Below are 23729 nucleotides of genomic sequence, written 5' to 3'. Positions count from 1 at the left end.
ACAACTCTATGCGTAAAGGATGTTCACGCGCGGACTTCTTGCTGCACTTTAGATAACGGCAGGGCCGCGCAGGTGGCGTAATCGCTGGTACCAAGCAGGAGCTGCCTGGAGGCTCCTCTGTCACAGTCAACCAGCTCCGTTTATCCTGCGGCCAAGGGCCATGTGTAGGGACACAGCCTGAAGGCCACGCCGTACGTACGGTGCAGCACAGACCTGCACCCGCTCCGGTGAACTGTTAGGTGGATCCCCAACTCCTGGAGGTACAGTGATCTCCCAGTCAGGATCTCTGCAGCAGGCTGTTAAACTGCACGGTAACTTGGGAACCAGAGAAGATCCAGATCTGGAGGGGATGGTTAACCACAGGGCCTCACGTTGAACCTCCTCTAAGCTCGTCCTGTGCTTCCAGGGTTCTCGAGCCTCTCGGGGGGCATGTCCCAGACTGGCCGGTGACTCCCAGCTCCCTCGTTCCTGCCTTCCCCTCCCTGCCTGCCTGCCCCACTGTGGCCCCTGCAGCAGCACTCAGCTGAGCACCCTCCGTTGCTCCTGGGGAAAGAGCGTCCTCCTTGCTCTCCGTGGCATTCCCCCAGCACACGGTGCTGTAGCGAGGACAAGGCAGTCAGATACAGACACAGCCTGTTGAACAGAGCGTCCTGCACGCAGTGCTTCCGATAGAGCAGCTCAGGAGCAAGGAGGTGAGCTGGGTGTGCTGCCTCTCACAAAGAGCATTTGACATCGGCGACCTTCCCCGCTGGACCCTCTGCAGCCTCTCTTTTTCCCGATGTTGTAGGTGTTAGGTTGTGTGGTTAAAGGTTCATCTCCACAAACACAGAGGAGGACAAAGGAGCAATGGCAGGCAGGGGAACCCCAGGGACCTAGGCAGAGGCAAGGGAGCACCCTGCTGTGGCTTTTCCCAGGGCTGTCGCAGGAGAGGGATCGCCCAGCTTGTCTGGGTATGAGGCTCACCAGACAAGTATTGACTCTCCCTTGCTCACCTCACAGACTGACGGGGGGAATGCGCTTCTGTGGCCATGCCCTGCCTCTGAAGCCCGGCCGTAGACAAAAAACTGGCTCAAACTGTGAAGGTTACCAGGCAAGACGTGACTGGGTGCACGTGTGTGGCAAGGTCTGTGCATGTGAATGTCTGAAACTGGATTCTGAGCTGTCAAGCAGAAGCCTGCTTCTCGCTACACGCAGCCAGCGTGGGCTGGTTGTAAATTTGGGTAACACCTGGAATAAGCAAAAGTGGCATGTCCCGAATCCTACAGTTAATAACGAGCTAGGAGAGAGAAGCCTTAATTCGGAGGCTGATCAGGCATTGTACTGCTCCCATAGACAACTTAGATTGGGAACACTGGGGGCGTGGGGTTCCAGAAAGAAGAGGTGGTGGCAAAAAGAAGGGTTCCCAGAAAGAAGAAGGGATCTTGAAGAGAAGGAGGGGACCCAGGAAGGAAAAGGTGAAGATCCTGGCTGGAGGAAGTATCCTGGAAGTGGCGGAAGATCTTGGAGACCAGAGAGCTGCGTGGAGACAAGTGCCAGGGGATGCCCAGGGACCTTGACCAGCACCCTGCGAAACTGGTAACGGCGAGCAGCTGCACAGCAGGAACCAAGGTGATGTTCTGCCTGACCTTCCTGGACCTGCAGTAGCCTCCCTGCTGGGATAGGGGAGTTGGCTCAAGCAACTGCAGGATTCAATAGGAATGCATTTCACCAAGGTAAAGAGGACACAGCAGTGGCTTGGAAATGCTGGTTGGTTTAATGGTAAAACTGGAATTATTCTGTGAACTGTGCATTCCTTTTAATACGGACTTAATTTAAAACGGCTGCTTTGAAGTTGTTCTGGCTTCACCTTAATCGACACCTGCAATCTTCATCATCTTATCTTCTCCAACAGCGACACCACACCCTGCCCCTCCCCACCCCCTGCAAAAAAAAACCAAAACCAACCCAGGAAAAGAAAGACTTCAAGGGCAAGCTAGGCAGCAAAGTTGTGCGAGATTGGTCAAACTGCTCAAAGTTTGCAGGGAGATTGGAGCTTGCAATTCAGATGTACGTCACTCAGCGTGGGGAGGGTAGTACGCACCTTTCACTGGAGTCAGAGGGAAAAACAGGGAGAAGGGAGCTGCAGCGTAAAGAGTAAAGGACACAACATTCTTAGGAAAACTCTCCTTTTTCTTTCCTTTTCCTTGCTCCTTCGCTTCCAGATCTCCGTGGTCGCAGTTTGTGCTGCCTCACCTCCAGCACAGCGTGCAGAATGAAAAGACTGTCACAGAATTCGTCTTCCTGGGGTTCTGCAGCACCCCAGCCCTGCAGCGCTGCCTCTTTGGCCTTTTCTCTGCCCTCTGCTCTGCCACTCGGATGGGAAACACACTTGTCTTTCTGCGTATCTGCCTGGACTACTGCCTCCACAGCCCCAGGTACTTCTTCCTCTGCCACCTCTCCATCGCGGACATCTGCTACGCCTCCAGCAATGTCCCCGTATGCTAAGGAGCCTCCTTGGACAAGGCAGAACCCTCTCCGTTGCTGGGTGTGGGGCACAGATCCATCTTTATTTAATCTTTGCACTTACAGCGTGCGTGCTGCTGGCAGTGATGTCTCATGTTCGCTACGTGGCAATCTGCCGTCCCCTCTGCTGTGCCCTCATCATGATCTGGAGGCTGCGCCTCACCCTTGCCACAGTTTTGTGGGCTTTGGCGTTCGTATTTGGTACACTGCAAGCCTCTCTGGCTTTACACCTGCCTTTCTGTGGCCCCTGCGAGGCTGTCCACTTCTCCTGTGAAATTCTTGCTGTCTTAAAGCTGGCCTGCACTGCCGCTCCTGCCAATAAAGTCCTGATCTTTGCTGTTTGTGTGTGCTTCTTCCTCTTCCCTTTAGCCTTAATCCTGATTTCCTCCCTGGACATCCCAGCCACCGATCTGCGCATCCGCTCTGTGCCAGGATGGCACGAAACCTTGTCCACATGTGGCTCTCACCCGACCGTGGTGGGTGTCTTTTATGGAAACGCCATCTTCATGTACGCGGGGCCCGGGAGCAGTAAGTCCTCTGGGAGGGAGACAGTTCTTTCCCTTTTCTACACTCTCGTCAGCCCCAGTTTGAAGCCCGTCATTTACAGTCGGAGGAACAAGCAGGTGAAGGAAGCCTTGCTGAAGCTTCAGAGAAGGAAGAGGGTCTTTCACTCCGTCTAGCTGGCGCTCTAGGCTTTCACCTGTCTCCTGTCTTTCTGCTCTTTCTTCTTGAGCTCTTGGGGTATTTCTCACGGAATGTTAAGTGGTTAAAACGTAACACAAGACATGGTTATTCAAATGCATTTGTCTCTTGTTTCTCTGTGCAGCCTGATGAATATGATGGCACTAAATGACTCATTGTTATTCCTTGTATTGCAGATAACTAATTCTTGTTCCTCAGATGCAGCTGTCCTAGGCGGGTAGTATGTTTCACCGGAACTGTTGACCCAGGTGGAAAAAACAGTCTTCTCGGTTCTAGCTAGCAGCCAGGATAAACTACTGTGTAGCAGGTTTTTTTTCTGAATCTACCCATTGATCCAATAAGATATTCTTTTTCCCTACCGTATTTGTGCCTCCTGTTATCCTCAGGATGCTAGAGCTTCAGCTCTACTGTTAGAAAGAAAAAGAGAGAAAACATGATGCTGCTAGTGGGCTTTGCTTCTCAGGAGGGTGAACGAGCCTGTGAAGGGTTTTCCTTCTGCACACTTTTGAGCCTGACACCTCTCATGCAGGAAGTTTCTCTGTTCTGGAGAGTTTTTGCTCAAAGCAGAGCTGGCTTCTCCCCAGGCACTAAGTTTTCCAAGCGGGAAGGCTCTAGGGGTGCATGGCTTTAAGTAGCTGCCTGGATCCGCATCATAGCTTGTGATTTCACAATGGTCCCTATTGTGTCTCTGGAGTTGGTGCACACTGGGTGCCACTTAGCTCCTCCCGTGAGGGCTACTCCATCAGTCCCTGGGGAATCGGGCCCCCTGACTGACCTGGAGGTTCAGTTGTCCCCGAAACCCAGTGACTGACGTGAGGATGAACCCAAACGGGGGTTACAAAATGACACTTCTGGAAGAGTTACAGGTAGCACGGCCGGGGCTCAAAAGTGCAGTTTTGTGGGTTGGGGTTGGTTTTTTTCCAGTTTGGAAATCACTTTTTTAGACAGGAACCTCAAGAACAAAGCAGGAGGTGGGTTTTTTTGGTCTGAAACACTCATCCCTCTCCTGATGTATTAAAGACGTCCAGACTCTCGTGGTATACAGTAGAGGTGATGTTATGGGCTGTTTTATTTGCGTATGGGAAGGAAAACCTCCTACAAGTCCGTGGTTTTAGGGCTGTGCCTGAAGGAGGAGGAGGCGGCACGTAGAGGCGTGATGGCTCGTGGACTCGCGTGGACGCAGGGGTGGGTGATGGCTGGGAGGACGTAAGGGAGCTCTCCACCCCCAGCCCCAACTTTTCCCTTCTTGTCGTTGCTAAACAGAGACATGACGAGGAGGCAGTGATTGACCGGGGAAGAAGGAGCAACACTGTCAGTGTTCGCTATGAGGAGGAGGAGTTGGAAGGTGAGTCTCTGCTGAGATCCTGGTAGAGGAGCCACCAGCCCAGCGCGTTTTCCCATTGCACAAAGTCTCTCCTGTGTGCCTTGTCGGGTGTCACATCATGTGCAGCAAAACGTGCCGCGCTTCTCAATGAAGCAGCACAGTTATTGTCACGTTTTTTACTATTACGGCTTTTTAAACGGAGGGAAAAAGCCCCCCGGGAGGCCACGGTGTGAGTTGTAGCCACAGGGCTCGATAATTCACAGCTTTTTTTCTCGCAGAGGCTGCTCCTGGCTTGGAGAGGTCAGGAGAATCATTTCAGGGCTGCAGACGCGGGGCTGTGATTTTCTTTTTTTGTTCTGGAGTTCATTACGATGGGACTGATTTGATCGTCTCTTGTCGCCTCGTGCCATACAGAGATTTTGAAAATAATTAGCTTGTGTTGCTGCTTAATGAGCAAGTCTGAGTGTTGTCCAGCCGAAGCTGGAATTTGAGAAGAGGTCCAATACTTTGGGGGCACTTTTAGATGACCCAGAGCCAACACTTGTTGTTGCTGTGTTGTTGCAAAGCTCGAGTAAAATAGGCTTGGAAAAAAGGAGGTCCAGTGAAAATAACATTCAGGGAAGCTGGCGTTGCTCCTGGGATATATAACCGTGGCTTAGCAAGGCACCGGCCACCTCAACCATTGCCGCAATGCCGAGAGTGCTGCAAAAACCGCTGCTTTTTCGCAGGCCACCGGACCCTGTACGTGGGCGCGCGGATGCCACTGGTTAGGCAGAGCCACCGGCATCACCGACGCCACAGCCAGAAGCATCGGGAAGGGGAACGGGAGAAGGACTCTGCCCCGATGGAGCAGGGCTACCACTGTAAGTCCCACCGCGGCATTCGCTAAACTCCTGGGGGCAACGTGGGCGCTGGGGCCTTCTGCAAGCAGGTCCCCGTGGCTAGTTTGAGTGAGTTGCTGTTCTTCCGAGGGAAAGTGGCCGTATTGAGCAACACCCTCTTTTTCCCAAGTTTTCTTTTTTTTTGTTGTTTTTTTTTGTTTGTGTTTTTTTTAATGCAGTTAAATGCATAATGGGTTTAGGCTCGTCTTCCTTAGAGGGATCCTGGCTTTAAAAATGGCAATGTGGGGAAGGAAAGCAGCCCATCCTCATGCAGAGGTGGACTAGATGCTTCTCCTTCTCCACGGCTCTGTGCAAGCCCAGACAGACGCAGAAGAGAGGGGCCAGCCCAGTGTTTATGGCTGCACTGGTGCTGATGGCCACTTTGCACGTGAGCGTGACGAGCTGTGTTCAGGCGCGGTAACGGGATGGGTCTTTGCCTTCTGCCCCCAGGCTCCCCGTCCCAGCGGGTGCAGTTCATTCTCAGGAGCAAGGAGGACGAGCAGCACCTCCCTCACCACTTGTTCTCCGAGCTGGATGAGATCTGTGTAAAAGAGGGCCGAGATGGCGAGTGGAAGGAAACGGCAAGGTAAATCCCTGCTGCTTGGCTGCGGTGGGAGAGGAGTCCCTGCACCGGCAGCGCCCGTGGGCTCTGCTTTCTCCTCTCCAGGATGCGAAGCTTTTGCAGCTGCAGGTGGCGGCACGAGGAGCCTTCTCCTCTTGCCACCCCGTGGCTCTGTCAAAGGGGTTGCAGAGCTGGGGCTGTTTTCTTGCAATGGGGCTGATCGCACCCGATGTCCGCAGGTGGCTGAAGTTTGAGGAGGACGTGGAAGATGGCGGCGAGCGCTGGAGCAAGCCCTACGTTGGCACGCTGTCCTTGCACAGCCTCTCCGAGCTGAGGAGCTGCATCAGCAACGGGTCGGTGCTGCTGGACATTTGTGCCAACAGCATCGAAGAGATTGCAGGTACCATGGGCGCTGCATCCCTCCGGGAACGGCCGAGCTCAGCTCGCCACGGTGCTCTTCACTCCCAAATCAAACCCTGCCCCAATGGCACGTCCTTTTCCAGAAGTGCCACTGTGTTTTTCTCATGAGCTGTTTTTGGATGTAGACTGGGCATGCAACAGTCGCACCGTTTTTTTATTCCAATGCGGGGTCCTTTTGAAAGCAGTTTGTGGGGTTGGAGAAGCCACTAGAGAATATTCTGCAGCCAAAAAGGAGCGTGTGTCAGGGCTTAGCAGGCTGCTCTTAGAAATACAGAGTCTGCGTAAGAGCTGAACCTCCTTAAAGGAACTATTTCTTACAAGCTGTTTCCTCGCATTCTTTTTTTTGCTTTTGCCTTAAGATCCAGCATGTAAGAGTTTTAAGGCAGAGTTTATCTGGCGATGACCAAGCAGTGTATTTCTGTGGGGAAGATACTTGAAGTTAATTGCAAAAGCCGCTTTGGAGAAGTTATCTTTGACTGGCGGCAGGTCTCCATTCAGCCCTTTCAAGGGCTGGAGAAGTCGGAGCCGTTCTTAGCACGTTTCTCCCTGGGCTCGGCAAATTGCACTCCATCAGCACGGGAAGCTCTGGGAACGTCTGTGCTATAGATCGCTTATAATTTGGGTGAACGTGTAGAGTCAGAAAGGCCAGGTCGGGCAAGAAAATTGCGTCATTTAGAATGGGAAATATTTCTCTTAGCGGAATGATGAATAAGCACTTGGATGCCATGTTTCTTAGCAGAAGAAAATTCTCGTTTTGGCTGCAAAGGCTGAACATTATTAAAAGGCCTTGCTATGCAAGGCTGAGCCGGCATTAGGGTGCAGCCTGTGTGGCACAGCCTTCCCTGGGGGCTTTGGGGGTCGGGACTTGTTGGGGTTTCTGCTCTGATGGCTTTGTTTCCCTTTGCCATCCTCAGATACGATCCTGGCCCAGCAAGAACAGTCCACGGAGTTTGACGAGCACGTGCGGGCGCAAGTTCGAGAAGTCCTTTTGAGGAAGCACCACCATCAGAACGAGAAGACAACCAACCTTCTGCCCGCTGTCTGCTCGTTTGCTGATGTGAGCAAGAGGCAGTCAGACCTGCACCTCCTCTACAAGCCAGGTGAGGCTTTCTGCAGGGCTGTGGCCCCATTAGACTTGTCCGGGCAAAGGAGAAGCGTCCCAGTTGCTCCTCGTCCATCTTTCTGAGTGTCTTTCTTTTTCCTACCAGCCCAAACAATCACCTCTTGTCCTTCTCCCACCGCTGCAGAAGCTAAAGATGGGGTGAACCCTGAGAGCAGAGCAACGGATTTAAGCAAGGTGAGACACTCGTAGCTTTCTCACGCCTTTAGGGCCAGATTTGCTCTTGCAAACTTGGCTGGAGAGTGTGCTGCAGAGCGCTGTGGGCTTTGCTTTTGGGGTAATTGCCTGAAAATCGCTTGTCGTGCCCAGGCGGAGCTGCACTTCATGAAGAAAATTCCCACCGGGGCTGAAGCATCCAACGTGCTTGTAGGAGAGCTGGATTTCCTTCACCAGCCCATCGTGGCATTTGTCCGCCTGAGCCCGGCTGTCCTCCTCTCGGGCATGACGGAAGTTCCCATCCCAACAAGGTGCGAATGAGAAGCGCAAATTTTTTCCGTAAAAAAGACACCCAACCAAAGATCGAGTTGCAGGCATCAGTTTGGTGTCCCAAGGGAACAAGGCGAGTGGGAGGGGGAGCAAGCACGTTTCCCCCACCCGCATCTCCTCGCCTTCGTTTCTCCATTCCCTGCTGTAGCTTTTAAACCCATCGGCCAATTGTAATGAAAGTTGGCCCCCAAATGAAATTTGCCGTCGGTTTTGAAGAATTTCAAATTCATCGTGGCGTCGCTGAGCCTACGTGTCCCGTCTTGAGCCACGCTCCGGGCTGGGAGCTGCCAGGGCTTTCCTTGGGTGCTCTTGGAGCAAGGACACCTTCTTCTCTCTCTCATTTTGTTTTTCTTGCCCAGGTTCCTGTTTGTTTTGCTTGGACCAGAAGGAAAAGCCCATCAGTACCATGAGATCGGCAGGTCCATGGCCACTATCATGACAGATGAGGTGCGACAAGATGAGATAGCTCCGGGTCATTTTTGCCTTTCTTCAGCTCTCCCTGTCTCTGAAGTAGTGAGGAAGAGGATTTGCTGTCCCAGCTGCCCGCAGCTCTCCAAATAGCCCAGCCCTCTTTCTCACCCCAAAGCGAACACGCAGATTTGCATCACCCCACATCCTGGAGGCTGAAATCCCACCCGGGGTGCATCCTGCACCTCATCCTTCTTGCCGGGGTCCCCAGCACGCTGTCCCCAGTGGTGGCATTGCCAGGGCCAGTCAAACTTCTCTTGCTCTTTAAGCAGAAGGGTATGGTGTGCCATGGGGGACGGGGGCCTCGTGGGGGAGATGATTACAAATGCCCTGACGCACAGATTTTTCCTTTTGGGGGAGTATTTCCTGCCCTTTCCAGCAGGAAATTTTGGGGAAAAAGCCTTGCGTTTAGCCAAGAGCTTATTGCACTGGTTAGGACCTCCGAGCTGGGTTGTCCTCTCACCAGGTTGTCTTCTCTTGGCAGGTTTTCCGTGACGTTGCCTATAAAGCCAAGAACGGGGCTGACCTCGTGGCTGGCATCGACGAGTTTCTGGATCAGGTCACGGTCTTGCCGCCAGGAGAGTGGGATCCATCGATCCGAATCGAGCCCCCGAAAAACGTCCCTTCGCAGGTGAGAGGCGCGAGGGGGACGGGCGGGACGGCTGGGGATGCTGTTCAGGGGCCCAAATTCACAAGGTCCCACTCTGACACAGTCACAGAGCCAGACCAGAAGCAAAACAAGCCAGCGGTTACAAGTCCATAGCTTTATCTTACTTCCATTTTAACAGGAAAAAAGGAAGATGCCAGGAGCTCTTGACGACAGTGCTTCTCACAGCACGCTGGAGAAACACAGTGGCCCTGAACTGCAGCGGACGGGAAGGTGGGAGCTTTAATAGTTTGGGTTTTTTTTCTGTTTGCTTCTCAAATCTGAGCATGCACCCTCCCTTCTAGCAGGTCTTTGGGGTTAGCTGGTTCAACGAAGGGGCTCCGCATTGCCAGCTTGGTCCCCTGGGCTGGGCAGGGGGGAGATCTGGGCAGCTGGGCTCAGCCCCAGCCATCACCATTGCACGCAGGTTTCCTTGATTTGGGAGGAAGGAGAGTGCTTCTTTTTAGCCACGAAAGTGACTCCGTGCTTCTGATTGCCCTTCTGCAGCAAAGCAAAGTCACCGTGTTCCTCCAAGAGAACAGACTCTCTTCTTTTTCCTTCCTGCAGGCTCTTTGGAGGTTTGACCCTGGACGTGAAGCGGAAAGCCCCGTGGTTCTGGAGCGACTTCCGGGATGGTCTGAGCCTGCAGTGCCTGGCGTCCTTCCTCTTCCTCTACTGTGCCTGCATGTCCCCTGTCATCACCTTTGGGGGACTGCTGGGGGAGGCGACCAATGGCCAGATAGTGAGCACCTCTCTCTGTTGGGGGGCATGGGGGAGGATAAAAGTCAGGCCAAAGTCCTCGCTGCAGTGAATCGGCTTTGGTTTTTGTTTCTCCCTAACGATTTATTTACTCACGGCTGCCTCTCTTCCCCGGACAGAGTGCCATGGAGTCGCTGCTGGGCGCGTCCATGGCCGGCGTGGTGTATTGCCTCTTTGCCGGCCAACCTCTCACCATCCTCGGCAGCACCGGACCCGTCCTCGTGTTTGAGAAGATCCTCTACAAATTCTGCAAGTAAGGCTGGCTGCCGCAGCTGGGTGCTGCGAGAGCCTTCAGAAGGGGGCAGTGATGGAGAAAAGATGCTTTGCTTTGCTTTTCTGTTTCTTAGGGGTAGTTGCTAGATTTTAGTGACAGTCCTTTTGTTGCTGTGGCTTTGATGGGAGATAAACCACCCTTATTGCCATAAGGTTTATCATTAAGCCCCAGCTTGCTGGCAGCAGGTGACTGGGTGCAAACCCAGCTGGTTTCAGTGTCAGGGCATCAGGGTGATGTGGGAGAACACCACCTGGCCCAAGAGGGACCTGACCTCAAGCAGCCTCCAAGGTGTTAACACAAGATCCTTGTTCAACAGTGGTAACTAAATAATTGGCCTCTCCTCCTGTGGGTCTACACCCTGCACCACAGCCCCGAGGCTCTCTGTAGTAGTACATGGAAACTGCATTTCCCATCCGCAGCCTTGACACGCTCCAGAATTGCTCCCTGTTTTCCCCGAAGGCAGGCATGTCTCAGGGCCTCTTGCTGGCCTTTGCAGCCTTTGTTTCATTTTGCTTTCCCAGGGAGTACACGCTCTCCTATCTGTCTCTGCGGGCGTGCATTGGGCTGTGGACCGCCTTCTTGTGCATAGTGCTGGTGGCCACCGATGCCAGCTGTTTGGTGTGCTACGTCACCCGCTTCACGGAAGAAGCCTTTGCCTCCCTCATCTGCATCATCTTCATCTACGAGGCTCTGGAGAAGCTGAGTCACCTGCGAGACACCTACCCTGTGCACATGCACAGCAAGCTGGACTTCCTCACCAGCTACTAGTGGGTTTTTTTCCCCCTGAGAAAGCTGCTGCCCCTTGGCAGGAGCTGCGGGCTGCACCTCCATCGCCTTTCCCTTACCCCTGTCTTGGCTTCTCTCCTCCCAGCTGTAAGTGTGAGGCACCGACCCATCCCAGCAACGAAACGCTGCGTTTCTGGGCGAGCAACGGGATCAACGTGTCTGGCATCGCCTGGGAAAACCTCACGGTGACCGTAAGTGCCCCGAGCCACTGCTTCCTCGCGCCGCGGCCACGGGGTCCAGGGGCATTTGCATGGTGCAAAAGTCAGAGCCCTTCAGGGAATGATGGGCTTCAAACTGTGCTAGTGCTGCTCGGAAAAGTCCTTGCTTAAATCTAGCGTGTGGTTTGTTAAAACCGCTTGGTCCTCGGGAGGAGAGTCCACCTTGTCCCAGTCTACCTGGTCCCCAGCGTTGTGGGTAGGTAGCAAGTGTCCCCCTCAAGCCTGTTGCCGGACAGTATTTCTGACTGGGAGGAAGGTTAAGTAGTGGGTGGTTTGATTATTGTAGAAGTTGTAGGTAGGACTTAAGTTCATGCTTGAAAGGTAGTAATTGGCCTCCTTAATGGGTTCCTAGTAACTCTGGGCCTTGCTTTCTCGTTCAGTGCTGTCTGTAGGTACATGCATAAATTTGCATGTCTGAGCAGCCTCTCAGGCTGTTGTTGCTGGAAGCAGAGCCCGGGCCTAGGGCGGCAGGCTCTTATGGTGGCCTTCATCCCCTCTTGGCCAGGTTCTGCGAGCCCTCCCCTGGGAAGGGACGATTTGTCTCTTCTCCTCCTTTCCTACCATGGTTGTCTTTAGCCCTCCTTCCCTCTTCCCTCTCTCTCTCTCCCCAAGAGTTTCCAGTGTTTCCTTCCCCTCTGGTGTCTTCTTTAGCCACGATTGCTCGAATGGCAGGCAGAGGATGTGCCGAGGGTGCGTGGTATGGTGTCCCCTCACATCTCGTTTCTCCGCTCTATAGTTCGATGTGTCACTTGTTCAGCTGCTGCTGCTCATTACATATAAATCTCCATTGGCAGGAGCAGTTAGAGGGTCGTGGATCTTGGACCAAGATCCTCAAAACCCCCTAGCTACGCGAGGTTTCCCTGCCGCACGTGCACTGCCTTTGTGTCCTGACGCTCTGTTTCTCCAGGAATGTCGGCATTTGCGTGGGGAGTTTCAAGGACCTGCCTGTGGACGCGACGGCCCCTACACGCCTGATGTGTTCCTCTGGTGCTGCATCCTCTTCTTCGCCACCTTTGCCCTGTCAAGCTTCTTGAAGAAGTTTAAAACCAGCCGCTACTTTCCAACCAGAGTAAGTAGAAGATGGTGGCCAGCGTCCATCTCCACACTCGTTTCCCAAAATGGCTTTCCTGGAGCACTAAGCAGTATTAGCCCCGCCATGGTCAAGCTGGGAAACGTTGGCCTTGCAGGCCAAGCTCTCCAAGAGCTTGGATGTCCCGCACTCATTTCCGTGAGTGCAAAATCATCGTAGCATTTCCCACCTGCCTCGCGATCTGCCCCAGATTGAAGATTTTTGGGGTTTGATTTTTTTTAATTTTTTTTTTTTTCCCCCTCCTCAGGTAGTAGGAAGTCAGGTTTCCCAAAGTTTTGGGGGTTGGGGTTGTGGGTTTTTTTCCCTACCTTCTGCGCATTATGTGCTCGAGCGGAAAGTAGATTCGAATGAGGAGGTTCCTTTTGAGGACTAAAGGATGCCTCAGTGCCTTGTTGCCGTTGTAGCTGTGAGTGTAGCTGTAGTGGCAGACATCTCTTTTCTTATTTTTAATATTATTATTATTATTTTTAGGTTTTGACTTAAACCAACCCTTGTCCGCCTAATTAAGCTTTTTTTATTATCTGACGCCAGATCTCACGGGGACAAACACAGCAACAGTATCTAAGCAAGGGATCAGGCTGCATGTGCTCAGAGGGGTGGTGGGATTTGGTTAACCAGCCTGAATGTTGTGGATGTCCGCAACTCTTGCATCTCACGTTACGGCCCTGTTTGCCATGCCCCTTTCACCTCTGGTTTCTCGCCCCAGGTACGGTCCACGGTGAGCGACTTTGCTGTTTTCCTCACCATCGCCATCATGGTGCTCCTTGACTTTGTGGTTGGGATCCCATCGCCAAAGCTCCAGGTCCCCCACACGTTCAAGGTAATGGGGTGTTTTGGCACGTGGGGGTGCCACAAGGTGATGCCGGGGCAGGGCAAGGCTGAGTCTGGAGGAGATGCTGGTGGTGTGACCATCTCCTCTTCCACCTCCAAGTGCCTTCCTTCCTCCTGGCAACGAGAAGATGGCCCCAAAACTAGATACCTACAGGAGAAGTACCTAGAGGTGCTTGCAAAGAGGAGACTGGCACTGCTGAAGCCCACGGGAGAGGGGGACATGAAGCCAGGGCTGGGAGGTGCTCTGACACAGGGAGGGAGGGGAAAAGGAAAGCCAGTGGAGTGCCTGGGCTGGGAGACGATGCTGATGTGTGGGCTTTGTTGCAGCCTACCAGAGACGACCGCGGGTGGTTCATCAACCCCATAGGACCCAACCCTTGGTGGACGGTGTTGGCTGCGCTCGTCCCAGCTCTGCTCTGCACCATCTTGATATTCATGGACCAGCAGATCAGTGCCGTTATTGTGAACAGGAAGGAGCACAAGCTGAAGGTAAGGGCCTGCGAGAGATGACCCCGGCCCCAGCCCCTTCTGGGCTGCAGGTCTGGGGAGAAGCTCTTATTGCCGATGCTTTCTGAAGGCATTGGTTTGGGACAAGGTCAGGCTGCGTGGCAGGATGCTCTCCTGGATTAACGATGATGCAGGGAGCAAGTGACAGGGCAGTTCAGATGAGCAACCTTTTGGAGGAGCAAATTAATCTTGGAGCAATATGGAAGCGCGTTTTTGTTTTGAAACGGCAGCGGCAGCAGGTGCGGGGAATGCATTGTTTTGATGCGCTGCCAGGGATAACTCAGAGTCACACCTTCCTCGCAAGTGGTAGAATTTTCTTTGTGAGTGAAAAAAACGGTTTGGTGGTTTTGGGTTGTGGGTGGGGTTTTTTTGGAGAAGTATGTATCGCACAAGCTCCCCATATCCCTTGTGTCTGAACTCCTGCCAGATTTTCATGCCAGGTGCTTGTGCAAAGCCTGCGTACACCCTTACTTGTTTCCATTTCTTGTTTTAAATTCTGAAGAAGTTGACCTGTGCTCGAGCAGGGTTTGAGTCTGACTTGCGACGTTATCCTTGCTCTTGTGCTATGGGATGCTCTGTTTCTTGTTTTCCTGCCTGCAGAAAGGATGCGGGTACCACCTGGACCTTTTCGTGGTGGCCGTGATGCTGGGGGTGTGCTCTGTGATGGGGCTGCCCTGGTTTGTGGCTGCGACCGTCCTGTCCATCACCCACGTGAATAGCCTCAAAGTAGAGTCTGACTGCTCAGCTCCAGGAGAACAACCCAAGTTTCTGGGGATACGAGAGCAGAGAGTCACTGGCTTGCTGATCTTTGGGCTCATGGGCTGCTCCGTCTTCTTCACTTCCGTGTTAAAGGTGAGAGGAAAATGCAAACCACCCGACAACCGCGAGCTTGTTGGAGGTTACAGAAAAACAGTCCCCTCTCTGCAGGCCTGAGTAGTTAGTTGTGGAGCAGAGGAGGAGGGGGTGATCCCAACCCTTGGGGCTTGACCCACGGTGGGAACCAGCCTCGGTTAGGCTTTGCAGCCCTTTGGGCCCCCGTTTGGTGTGCTCGAGGCAAGCGAGCAACGCAACTGCTTGAATTTTCGGGTGTCTTTCAGGCCCGCCCATGTTTATGGGTTACAGCTGAGCATATTCAGACCAGCACGTCTGCTCTCTTTCAAACAGGCAGCCCTTTACGGGCTGCAATTTGCTCCCCAAATGCCCCGGAGCAGCTGTTCCCAGGAGCTAAACACACTGAGGTCATCCCCGTGGGCTTCCTTGCACGTTCCTCCCACAAAGTAATCTCGTCTCTAGGCTAAAAGGAGGCCTGTGGCCTTTGCCTGTTGCCCCAAGATTAGGCAGAAGTGTTTTTCTACCGCCACAGAATGCGGCATAGGGTAGCACGGGTGAAATCGCCTATTTTCCTCCAACCTTTCTGGAAAATAGGAGTATTCTGAGGAGAGGTAACTCCAAAGTTCAGCCTAAAGCAGAGCCTTAGCTCACTCATGCGCACAAAATCTTTAATGGTTAAAACCTGACCCATCTGTAAGCCTGAATGGAAGCTGGAAGGCTTCAAGCAATTTTAGGCAGTGCCTGTGGAAGAGGGTGGTAATACTGAAAATGCAATATGGAGAAAGAAACGATTGCATTCTTTTTTTTTTTTCTCTTTCCCCCCCCAGTTTATACCAATGCCTGTGCTTTATGGCGTCTTTCTCTACATGGGTGTGTCGTCGCTCAGAGGAATTCAGGTACGGACTCTTTTACAGCGTGCAGCATGTCGTTTCCCTGGTATTTTGTCTCCGTAGCAGCAGGGAAAAAAGCAGTGGCATGGGAAAAACTTCTTGCAGAGCAAGCAATGAAACTCTTTTGTGTAAGAAAAAGATTGGTGGAGGCACAGGAGGTATATAGGGCTGGGAGGACCAGGCAAGTTCAGCGCTCTCTGTTTCAGGGTTTAGGGCAGGTCAGTGTTTGGTTACGTGAAAGCGGGGGAATTCAGTGCAAAGGGAAGGCAGTTTCTGCCACTGGTGGAAATCCTCGCTGGGGGATTCAGTGGGCCGAGAAATGCTAATAATGGAATGGCACGGAATAGTTGCCGTTTGGTGGGCAGCTCTCAGGGGCAAGCCGGTTGATAGATGGAGCGAAGGGAAAATGGGTGCTGCTCCCAGGAGGAACGCGGTGGGATCCAGGATTTCTGACGGCAAGCGAGATGCTGCAAACCGCCTCCACGTCTCGAGAGGGCCAGAAACTTGCCGCAGTCCCAAGGCGGCAACCTTTCCCTTTTATTTTGCAGTTCTTTGATCGCTTGAAGCTGTTTTGGATGCCAGCGAAACACCAGCCGGATTTCATCTACCTGCGGCACGTGCCCTTGCAAAAGGTGCATTTGTTCACGGTGATCCAGCTGACCTGCCTCGTCCTGCTCTGGACCATCAAGGTGTCCCGTGCCGCCATCATCTTTCCCATGATGGTAAGAGCTGCCGCCGCTCAGCAGCGGGGTGTTTGCAGCGTTGGAGTGAGAGGTGGCATCGTCTCTGAGCTCACCGCATCTTCCCTCTTATTCGTGAAGGTTTTGGCTCTCGTCTTTGTCCGGAAAGCGATGGATTTCTGCTTCTCAAAGCGCGAGCTCAGCTTTCTGGATGACCTTATGCCAGAAAGGAAGAAGAAGTTGGACGATGCCAGAAATGAAGCCAGAGAAGAAGAAGAGGTAAGGCTTGCTGGGTCCTCGGGGCTGGACATCTCCGTCGGGCTGTGAGGTTGCCTGTTTCTCTTACAGCTTGTCTGGAAACGTTGGGGGAAGATCAGCACTCAATCGAAATAGATCCCAATAGCCTGGATCCCACGTTGTAACCTTTGTTTCCTCAAGTAGCAGTGAGCTGAACGCTTGAATACAGGTGTAATTTTTAAAACGAGTCGTTCTTCACAAAGGTCATTATCATTACGATGATTATTATTAGAAGGTGCTGCTGCTGCTGCTGGCAAGATTTGCTCATAATCGTGTTTTGAACACCCAATCCCCCTGCCCCAAAACCTTTGGAGTGAACGGTTTCTACCCTGCTGCACTAATACCTATAGCTGCCAAGGGGCAGAAGGGGAGGGCAGACTGCTAAGTTTGTGCTGGGCATTCAGCTTATCTCCACTTTGACCAAAGACAGAGAACGTGATTTGTCCCTTTTTTACCTCAGGAGTCCAGGAGGGCGATGGAAGCTGCTGCTGCTGCAAGTTCAGTTCAGCTGAACGTGGGGAAGACCAGTGACATGGATATCCCAAAGCAAGGCAGTGACAGGTAAAGCCCCACCAAGCGCCAGGACCCCCGGCAAGATTAGCTTGAAGGGGTTTGGCAGAGTTTTCTCCACTTGCCTCTTTGTGGGGCATCCCACAGAAACCAGCAGGCAGCTTGGTGGGAAAATCAAATTCGGGGGCAGGGCTGCAGGAGGTGATCGCAGGGCTCTGACCCCAAGCAGAGTGGCTGCAGCACTCGCGTTTGACCCCCAAACCTTGCATCATCAGCGCCTTTACGGTAGCTGGAGTTCCTCATACTTACACATGAGGAGTTGCAGGCGTGATCTGTACCAGCAGTGGCTTAGGAACCCGGACCAGGGCTAAACCCCAGCAAGAGCCTTTGCACAGAGCTGTTGCTCTGCAGCTCCCCAGCTTGCCTCCCAAAACTCCTCATCCAGCAAAACCTCCCATGCTTATGCGCAGCTTTGATTCTCGGGGCTCCGCTGTTCCTCTTGCTGATGCTAATGCCCTTGGTGGCATCAGTTCCCATAATCACGGATTGCTGTGTAAAATATTTATTGCAGGACTGATCCTTCTGAGATTATTATCCTGGATGAAATGTCACAAACGACTGTATGGAAGGCTCTCACTTTGAAGACAGAAACCCTTTGAATCCAGGGAGGAAAAAGGTAAAGGATTGCACACGAACGTGTCCGTGCTCCTCTGCAAGCGACGGTGCACGCCTACGCTTTTCCCACGCTTTGGCCGGCAAGGCTGAGCAAACAGCCTGTCCCTGGGAACAGGCAGTGAGGACCGTGGCATGCAAACCAGCTCCTCTCTGCTGGGGTGGTCCCCCAAACAGGGCTGAATCAGCAGCAGCTGGCAGGTCTTCCACTGATGATGCTCTCCCTCTTTTTCTCTTCCCTTTGCCTTTCCCCACTCCCGCTTTTCACGTTTAGGAATCTTGACTTGGAAGGAGAGGAGCGAGAGCGTGACTCGGGGATGTGCCAACGCAGACAGAGGGAGAAAGCGCTTTGTTTCAGTTGGAGGATTCCCATTAAAGCCATGCAGATGTTTTCAGTTATCCTTGGTGTGCTTCAGGCATTCAGTGTCTCTAGACCAGCAAGCTGAGGTGAACGTCACAGTCAATGGGAGTTTGGTGGTGTTAAGTCTGTGTGCGTACGTGTGCGTGTGGGGGTGTGGGTTTGTAGTGGTAGAGGGACTGCTACTGCTTTATCATTCAGTGCTCTTCTTTTGATACCTAATTCCTCCGCTTTTTTTTTTTTCCTCTTTTTTCCAAATGTAAACTGGGAATGTCCAAAATAATTTTCTGTTATATTTGATGCATTCTCCACTTTCTTCTTCATCACGACCGGGTTTTTGGTCTGGTTTGGGGTCCTGGCTTTAATTCACTCTTCTGTCTCTTACTGGTACGAGAGGGATGCCCTCTGTGGCAGGGCAGCATAGAGAGCGTCCGAGCAGTTGGCCTAAGGTGAAAGAGAAGCATTTGCTCCCTGCGCTTCAGTTTTACCTCTCTTGCTTGGTTTGGTTTTGGTTTTGGTTTTTTTGCTTTGGCTCTGCCATCAGCCTGGGAGCTGCAAAATGCAGAACTGCCACCTTCTTGTCCCCTGGCTGTACACTGCATCTAAGGGAGCACTTCAGGTATTTGATTTTGAGTACACCGTATGGTCACAGGAGCGGCCAGATGAGACCTGGGGGGGGCTCTGTGTCCCTGGGCTGCCCCCTCTGTTGTTCCTCCACTTTCCTTCTGTATTGGGTCTGGCTGAGTTGGAGTTCTTTTACCCCATAGCAGCCCTCGTAGTGCTGTGCTCTGTACTGGTAGCTAGAAAGCTGTTGATAACACAGCAGTGTTTTGGCCATGGCTGAGCAGTGCTGGCACAGCATCAAGGCTGTCTCTCTAACATTCCCCCCCTCCCCAGTAGGCTGGGGGTGGGCAAGATCTTGGGAGGCAACGTAGCCAGGAAGAAGGCATACAGGCAGCAAGAAGAGGCATCTCGGTAGCAAGTAAATCTTAGGTCCCTTCAGATGCTGGGGACCCTGCGTTCATGCAGCATTGGGCAGACCCCAGATGGATTTTCCCTTGGCACACTGTACAGATCCTGCCTGTGGAGAAGTTCCTCCTTTTGGTCATTCACGGTGTTATACAACTTTTCTTAGAAGAAAACAACTCTATGCGTAAAGGATGTTCACGCGCGGACTTCTTGCTGCACTTTAGATAACGGCAGGGCCGCGCAGGTGGCGTAATCGCTGGTACCAAGCAGGAGCTGCCTGGAGGCTCCTCTGTCACAGTCAACCAGCTCCGTTTATCCTGCGGCCAAGGGCCATGTGTAGGGACACAGCCTGAAGGCCACGCCGTACGTACGGTGCAGCACAGACCTGCACCCGCTCCGGTGAACTGTTAGGTGGATCCCCAACTCCTGGAGGTACAGTGATCTCCCAGTCAGGATCTCTGCAGCAGGCTGTTAAACTGCACGGTAACTTGGGAACCAGAGAAGATCCAGATCTGGAGGGGATGGTTAACCACAGGGCCTCACGTTGAACCTCCTCTAAGCTCGTCCTGTGCTTCCAGGGTTCTCGAGCCTCTCGGGGGGCATGTCCCAGACTGGCCGGTGACTCCCAGCTCCCTCGTTCCTGCCTTCCCCTCCCTGCCTGCCTGCCCCACTGTGGCCCCTGCAGCAGCACTCAGCTGAGCACCCTCCGTTGCTCCTGGGGAAAGAGCGTCCTCCTTGCTCTCCGTGGCATTCCCCCAGCACACGGTGCTGTAGCGAGGACAAGGCAGTCAGATACAGACACAGCCTGTTGAACAGAGCGTCCTGCACGCAGTGCTTCCGATAGAGCAGCTCAGGAGCAAGGAGGTGAGCTGGGTGTGCTGCCTCTCACAAAGAGCATTTGACATCGGCGACCTTCCCCGCTGGACCCTCTGCAGCCTCTCTTTTTCCCGATGTTGTAGGTGTTAGGTTGTGTGGTTAAAGGTTCATCTCCACAAACACAGAGGAGGACAAAGGAGCAATGGCAGGCAGGGGAACCCCAGGGACCTAGGCAGAGGCAAGGGAGCACCCTGCTGTGGCTTTTCCCAGGGCTGTCGCAGGAGAGGGATCGCCCAGCTTGTCTGGGTATGAGGCTCACCAGACAAGTATTGACTCTCCCTTGCTCACCTCACAGACTGACGGGGGGAATGCGCTTCTGTGGCCATGCCCTGCCTCTGAAGCCCGGCCGTAGACAAAAAACTGGCTCAAACTGTGAAGGTTACCAGGCAAGACGTGACTGGGTGCACGTGTGTGGCAAGGTCTGTGCATGTGAATGTCTGAAACTGGATTCTGAGCTGTCAAGCAGAAGCCTGCTTCTCGCTACACGCAGCCAGCGTGGGCTGGTTGTAAATTTGGGTAACACCTGGAATAAGCAAAAGTGGCATGTCCCGAATCCTACAGTTAATAACGAGCTAGGAGAGAGAAGCCTTAATTCGGAGGCTGATCAGGCATTGTACTGCTCCCATAGACAACTTAGATTGGGAACACTGGGGGCGTGGGGTTCCAGAAAGAAGAGGTGGTGGCAAAAAGAAGGGTTCCCAGAAAGAAGAAGGGATCTTGAAGAGAAGGAGGGGACCCAGGAAGGAAAAGGTGAAGATCCTGGCTGGAGGAAGTATCCTGGAAGTGGCGGAAGATCTTGGAGACCAGAGAGCTGCGTGGAGACAAGTGCCAGGGGATGCCCAGGGACCTTGACCAGCACCCTGCGAAACTGGTAACGGCGAGCAGCTGCACAGCAGGAACCAAGGTGATGTTCTGCCTGACCTTCCTGGACCTGCAGTAGCCTCCCTGCTGGGATAGGGGAGTTGGCTCAAGCAACTGCAGGATTCAATAGGAATGCATTTCACCAAGGTAAAGAGGACACAGCAGTGGCTTGGAAATGCTGGTTGGTTTAATGGTAAAACTGGAATTATTCTGTGAACTGTGCATTCCTTTTAATACGGACTTAATTTAAAACGGCTGCTTTGAAGTTGTTCTGGCTTCACCTTAATCGACACCTGCAATCTTCATCATCTTATCTTCTCCAACAGCGACACCACACCCTGCCCCTCCCCACCCCCTGCAAAAAAAAACCAAAACCAACCCAGGAAAAGAAAGACTTCAAGGGCAAGCTAGGCAGCAAAGTTGTGCGAGATTGGTCAAACTGCTCAAAGTTTGCAGGGAGATTGGAGCTTGCAATTCAGATGTACGTCACTCAGCGTGGGGAGGGTAGTACGCACCTTTCACTGGAGTCAGAGGGAAAAACAGGGAGAAGGGAGCTGCAGCGTAAAGAGTAAAGGACACAACATTCTTAGGAAAACTCTCCTTTTTCTTTCCTTTTCCTTGCTCCTTCGCTTCCAGATCTCCGTGGTCGCAGTTTGTGCTGCCTCACCTCCAGCACAGCGTGCAGAATGAAAAGACTGTCACAGAATTCGTCTTCCTGGGGTTCTGCAGCACCCCAGCCCTGCAGCGCTGCCTCTTTGGCCTTTTCTCTGCCCTCTGCTCTGCCACTCGGATGGGAAACACACTTGTCTTTCTGCGTATCTGCCTGGACTACTGCCTCCACAGCCCCAGGTACTTCTTCCTCTGCCACCTCTCCATCGCGGACATCTGCTACGCCTCCAGCAATGTCCCCGTATGCTAAGGAGCCTCCTTGGACAAGGCAGAACCCTCTCCGTTGCTGGGTGTGGGGCACAGATCCATCTTTATTTAATCTTTGCACTTACAGCGTGCGTGCTGCTGGCCGTGATGTCTCATGTTCGCTACGTGGCAATCTGCCGTCCCCTCTGCTGTGCCCTCATCATGATCTGGAGGCTGCGCCTCACCCTTGCCACAGTTTTGTGGGCTTTGGCGTTCGTATTTGGTACACTGCAAGCCTCTCTGGCTTTACACCTGCCTTTCTGTGGCCCCTGCGAGGCTGTCCACTTCTCCTGTGAAATTCTTGCTGTCTTAAAGCTGGCCTGCACTGCCGCTCCTGCCAATAAAGTCCTGATCTTTGCTGTTTGTGTGTGCTTCTTCCTCTTCCCTTTAGCCTTAATCCTGATTTCCTCCCTGGACATCCCGGCCACCGATCTGCGCATCCGCTCTGTGCCAGGATGGCACGAAACCTTGTCCACATGTGGCTCTCACCCGACCGTGGTGGGTGTCTTTTATGGAAACGCCATCTTCATGTACGCGGGGCCCGGGAGCGGTAAGTCCTCTGGGAGGGAGACAGTTCTTTCCCTTTTCTACACTCTCGTCAGCCCCAGTTTGAAGCCCGTCATTTACAGTCGGAGGAACAAGCAGGTGAAGGAAGCCTTGCTGAAGCTTCAGAGAAGGAAGAGGGTCTTTCATTCCGTCTAGCTGGCGCTCTAGGCTTTCACCTGTCTCCTGTCTTTCTGCTCTTTCTTCTTGAGCTCTTGGGGAATTTCTCAGGGAATGTTAAGTGGTTAAAAGTGTCCTGGTTTCAGCTGGGATAGAGTTCACTGTCTTCCTAGTAGCTGGTACAGTGCTATGTTTTGAGTTCAGTTTGCAAAGAACCTTGATAACACTGATGTTTGCAGTTGTTGCTAAGTAGCGTTTAGACTAAAGTCAAGGATTTTTCAGCTTCTCCTGCCCAGCCAGGGCACAAGAAGTAGGCACAGGACACAGCCAGGGCAGCTGACCCAAACTGGCCAACAGGGTATTCCATACCATGCGACGTCCCATCTACTATAGGAACTGGGGAGTGGGGGGCGGGAAATCGCTGCTCGGGGACTAGCTGGGTGTCGATGGGCGGGTGGTGAGCAATTGCACTGCGCATCATTTGTACATTCCAATCCTTTTATTATTGCTGTTGTCATTTTAGTAGTGTTATCATTATCATTATTAGTTTCTCCTTTTCTGTTCTATTAAACCGTTCTTATCTCAACCCAGGAGTTTTACTTCTTTTTCCCGATTTTCTCCCCCATCCCACTGGAGGCGGGGGAGTGAGTGAGCGGCTGCGTGGTGCTTAGTTGCTGGCTGGGGTTAAACCACGACGGAGACAGAGTCACAGCAGCACAGAATGGATGCTGAAAGGGACCTCTAGAGATCATCCAGCCCACCTCGGCTGCTCAAGCAGGGTCAGCTGCAGCAGGTTGTGAGTCTGGTTCTCAAAGATGCCGTTGGCTGCGTTGCTCCCAGGTCGTGGAGCTCGCTTGGGAAATGGGCAATAAAGAGGGATGAAGTTTCCAGGCACTTTCTGGCCGGTGCAGTGATTTGGGGTTTTTTGGGGGGTTGGTTGGGGTTTTTTTCCTTCTGATTTCCGCTCCCCCCGCCACTTCCCGGTCTTGTGGCTGCCCAAGGTGCAGCCAGAGAAGGGGAGGAGGGTCCCTGCCTGGCCTGCAGCTCCCTCCCTCGCCATTCTTGGGGTGATTTGGGGTTATTTTGCTGTGTCAGTGAGGCAAAGCTGGGCTCTCCGGGGCTGAGGTCAGTGGGACCCGAGGAAGGCCGTGACGGTCTTGAGGCTTTGAAGGGCTTTGCAGCGAGCCCCGTCCCCGCTGGAGGGGACGCTGGTGGTGTTCAAGACGAAGGCCTTGCAGCCCTTGCTGTCGTGTGTGCCCGCGTCCCCCCCGGCCCCCAAGGTCTGTCGTTGTCGCAGGGGCTCTGTGCTGCTTTCTGCGTGGGGCCGTGCCCGTGAGTCCTGCAGGGACCTGTCTGTCCTGGCTTCCCCACCAAAGGGCTGCTCCCCCTGGGGAAGGGGAGAGGGGAGTAGTCCGCGTCCCGCCCACCGTTGCCTGCCCCGCTGGTGGTGACTCGGCCCTGGGGGGATGCTCCCGCGGGCTTGCTGAACCCCCATGCGAAAAGTGCCGGGGGAACGGGTGTGATGGGGATGGCGAAGGTGCCAGAGCAGACTGGGGTGCCATACCTGCTGGTGGGGCCTGGGGTGCCTGGGCTGCAGGGAAGGGCTTATCTTTTATAGGTTATCTTTTGTG

General features: G+C 53.2%; 1 protein-coding gene and 1 pseudogene across 1 annotated transcript; both read left to right on the top strand.

Annotated features, from left to right (window-relative positions):
• The first annotated feature begins 2012 nt into the window (after positions 1-2012).
• LOC142044441 (olfactory receptor 2A2-like) lies at positions 2013-3182 on the top strand (annotated as a pseudogene).
• Positions 3183-4282: 1100 nt separating this feature from the next.
• LOC142044559 (electroneutral sodium bicarbonate exchanger 1-like) lies at positions 4283-16406 on the top strand. Its single transcript, XM_075057147.1, has 21 exons — positions 4283-4349; positions 5257-5391; positions 5860-5995; positions 6211-6371; positions 7306-7491; positions 7600-7652; positions 7704-7978; positions 8357-8444; positions 8950-9096; positions 9254-9345; positions 9679-9853; positions 9990-10123; positions 10666-10911; positions 11016-11121; positions 12056-12217; positions 12945-13058; positions 13397-13558; positions 14177-14428; positions 15235-15303; positions 15846-16019; positions 16119-16406. Exons 1-21 carry the CDS (start codon positions 4283-4285, stop codon positions 16302-16304), a joined length of 3120 nt encoding a protein of 1039 aa, XP_074913248.1. The 3' UTR covers positions 16305-16406.
• The last annotated feature ends 7323 nt before the right edge of the window (positions 16407-23729 follow it).

The sequence above is a fragment of the Buteo buteo genome, chromosome 24 (assembly GCF_964188355.1).
Source record: "Buteo buteo chromosome 24, bButBut1.hap1.1, whole genome shotgun sequence".
Classification (NCBI taxonomy): domain Eukaryota; kingdom Metazoa; phylum Chordata; class Aves; order Accipitriformes; family Accipitridae; genus Buteo; species Buteo buteo.
This window is presented reverse-complemented; position numbering and strand designations above follow the sequence as displayed.

Excerpts from the sequence above, each read along its gene's own strand:
- LOC142044559 (XM_075057147.1), top strand. The coding sequence starts at position 4,283 with ATGGGAAGGAAAACCTCCTACAAGTCCGTGGTTTTAGGGCTGTGCCTG. Across the intron at positions 10,124-10,665 it reads ATCCTCTACAAATTCTGCAA|GGAGTACACGCTCTCCTATC; the intron begins GTAAGGCTGGCT and ends TTGCTTTCCCAG. Across the intron at positions 16,020-16,118 it reads CCATCATCTTTCCCATGATG|GTTTTGGCTCTCGTCTTTGT; the intron begins GTAAGAGCTGCC and ends TTATTCGTGAAG.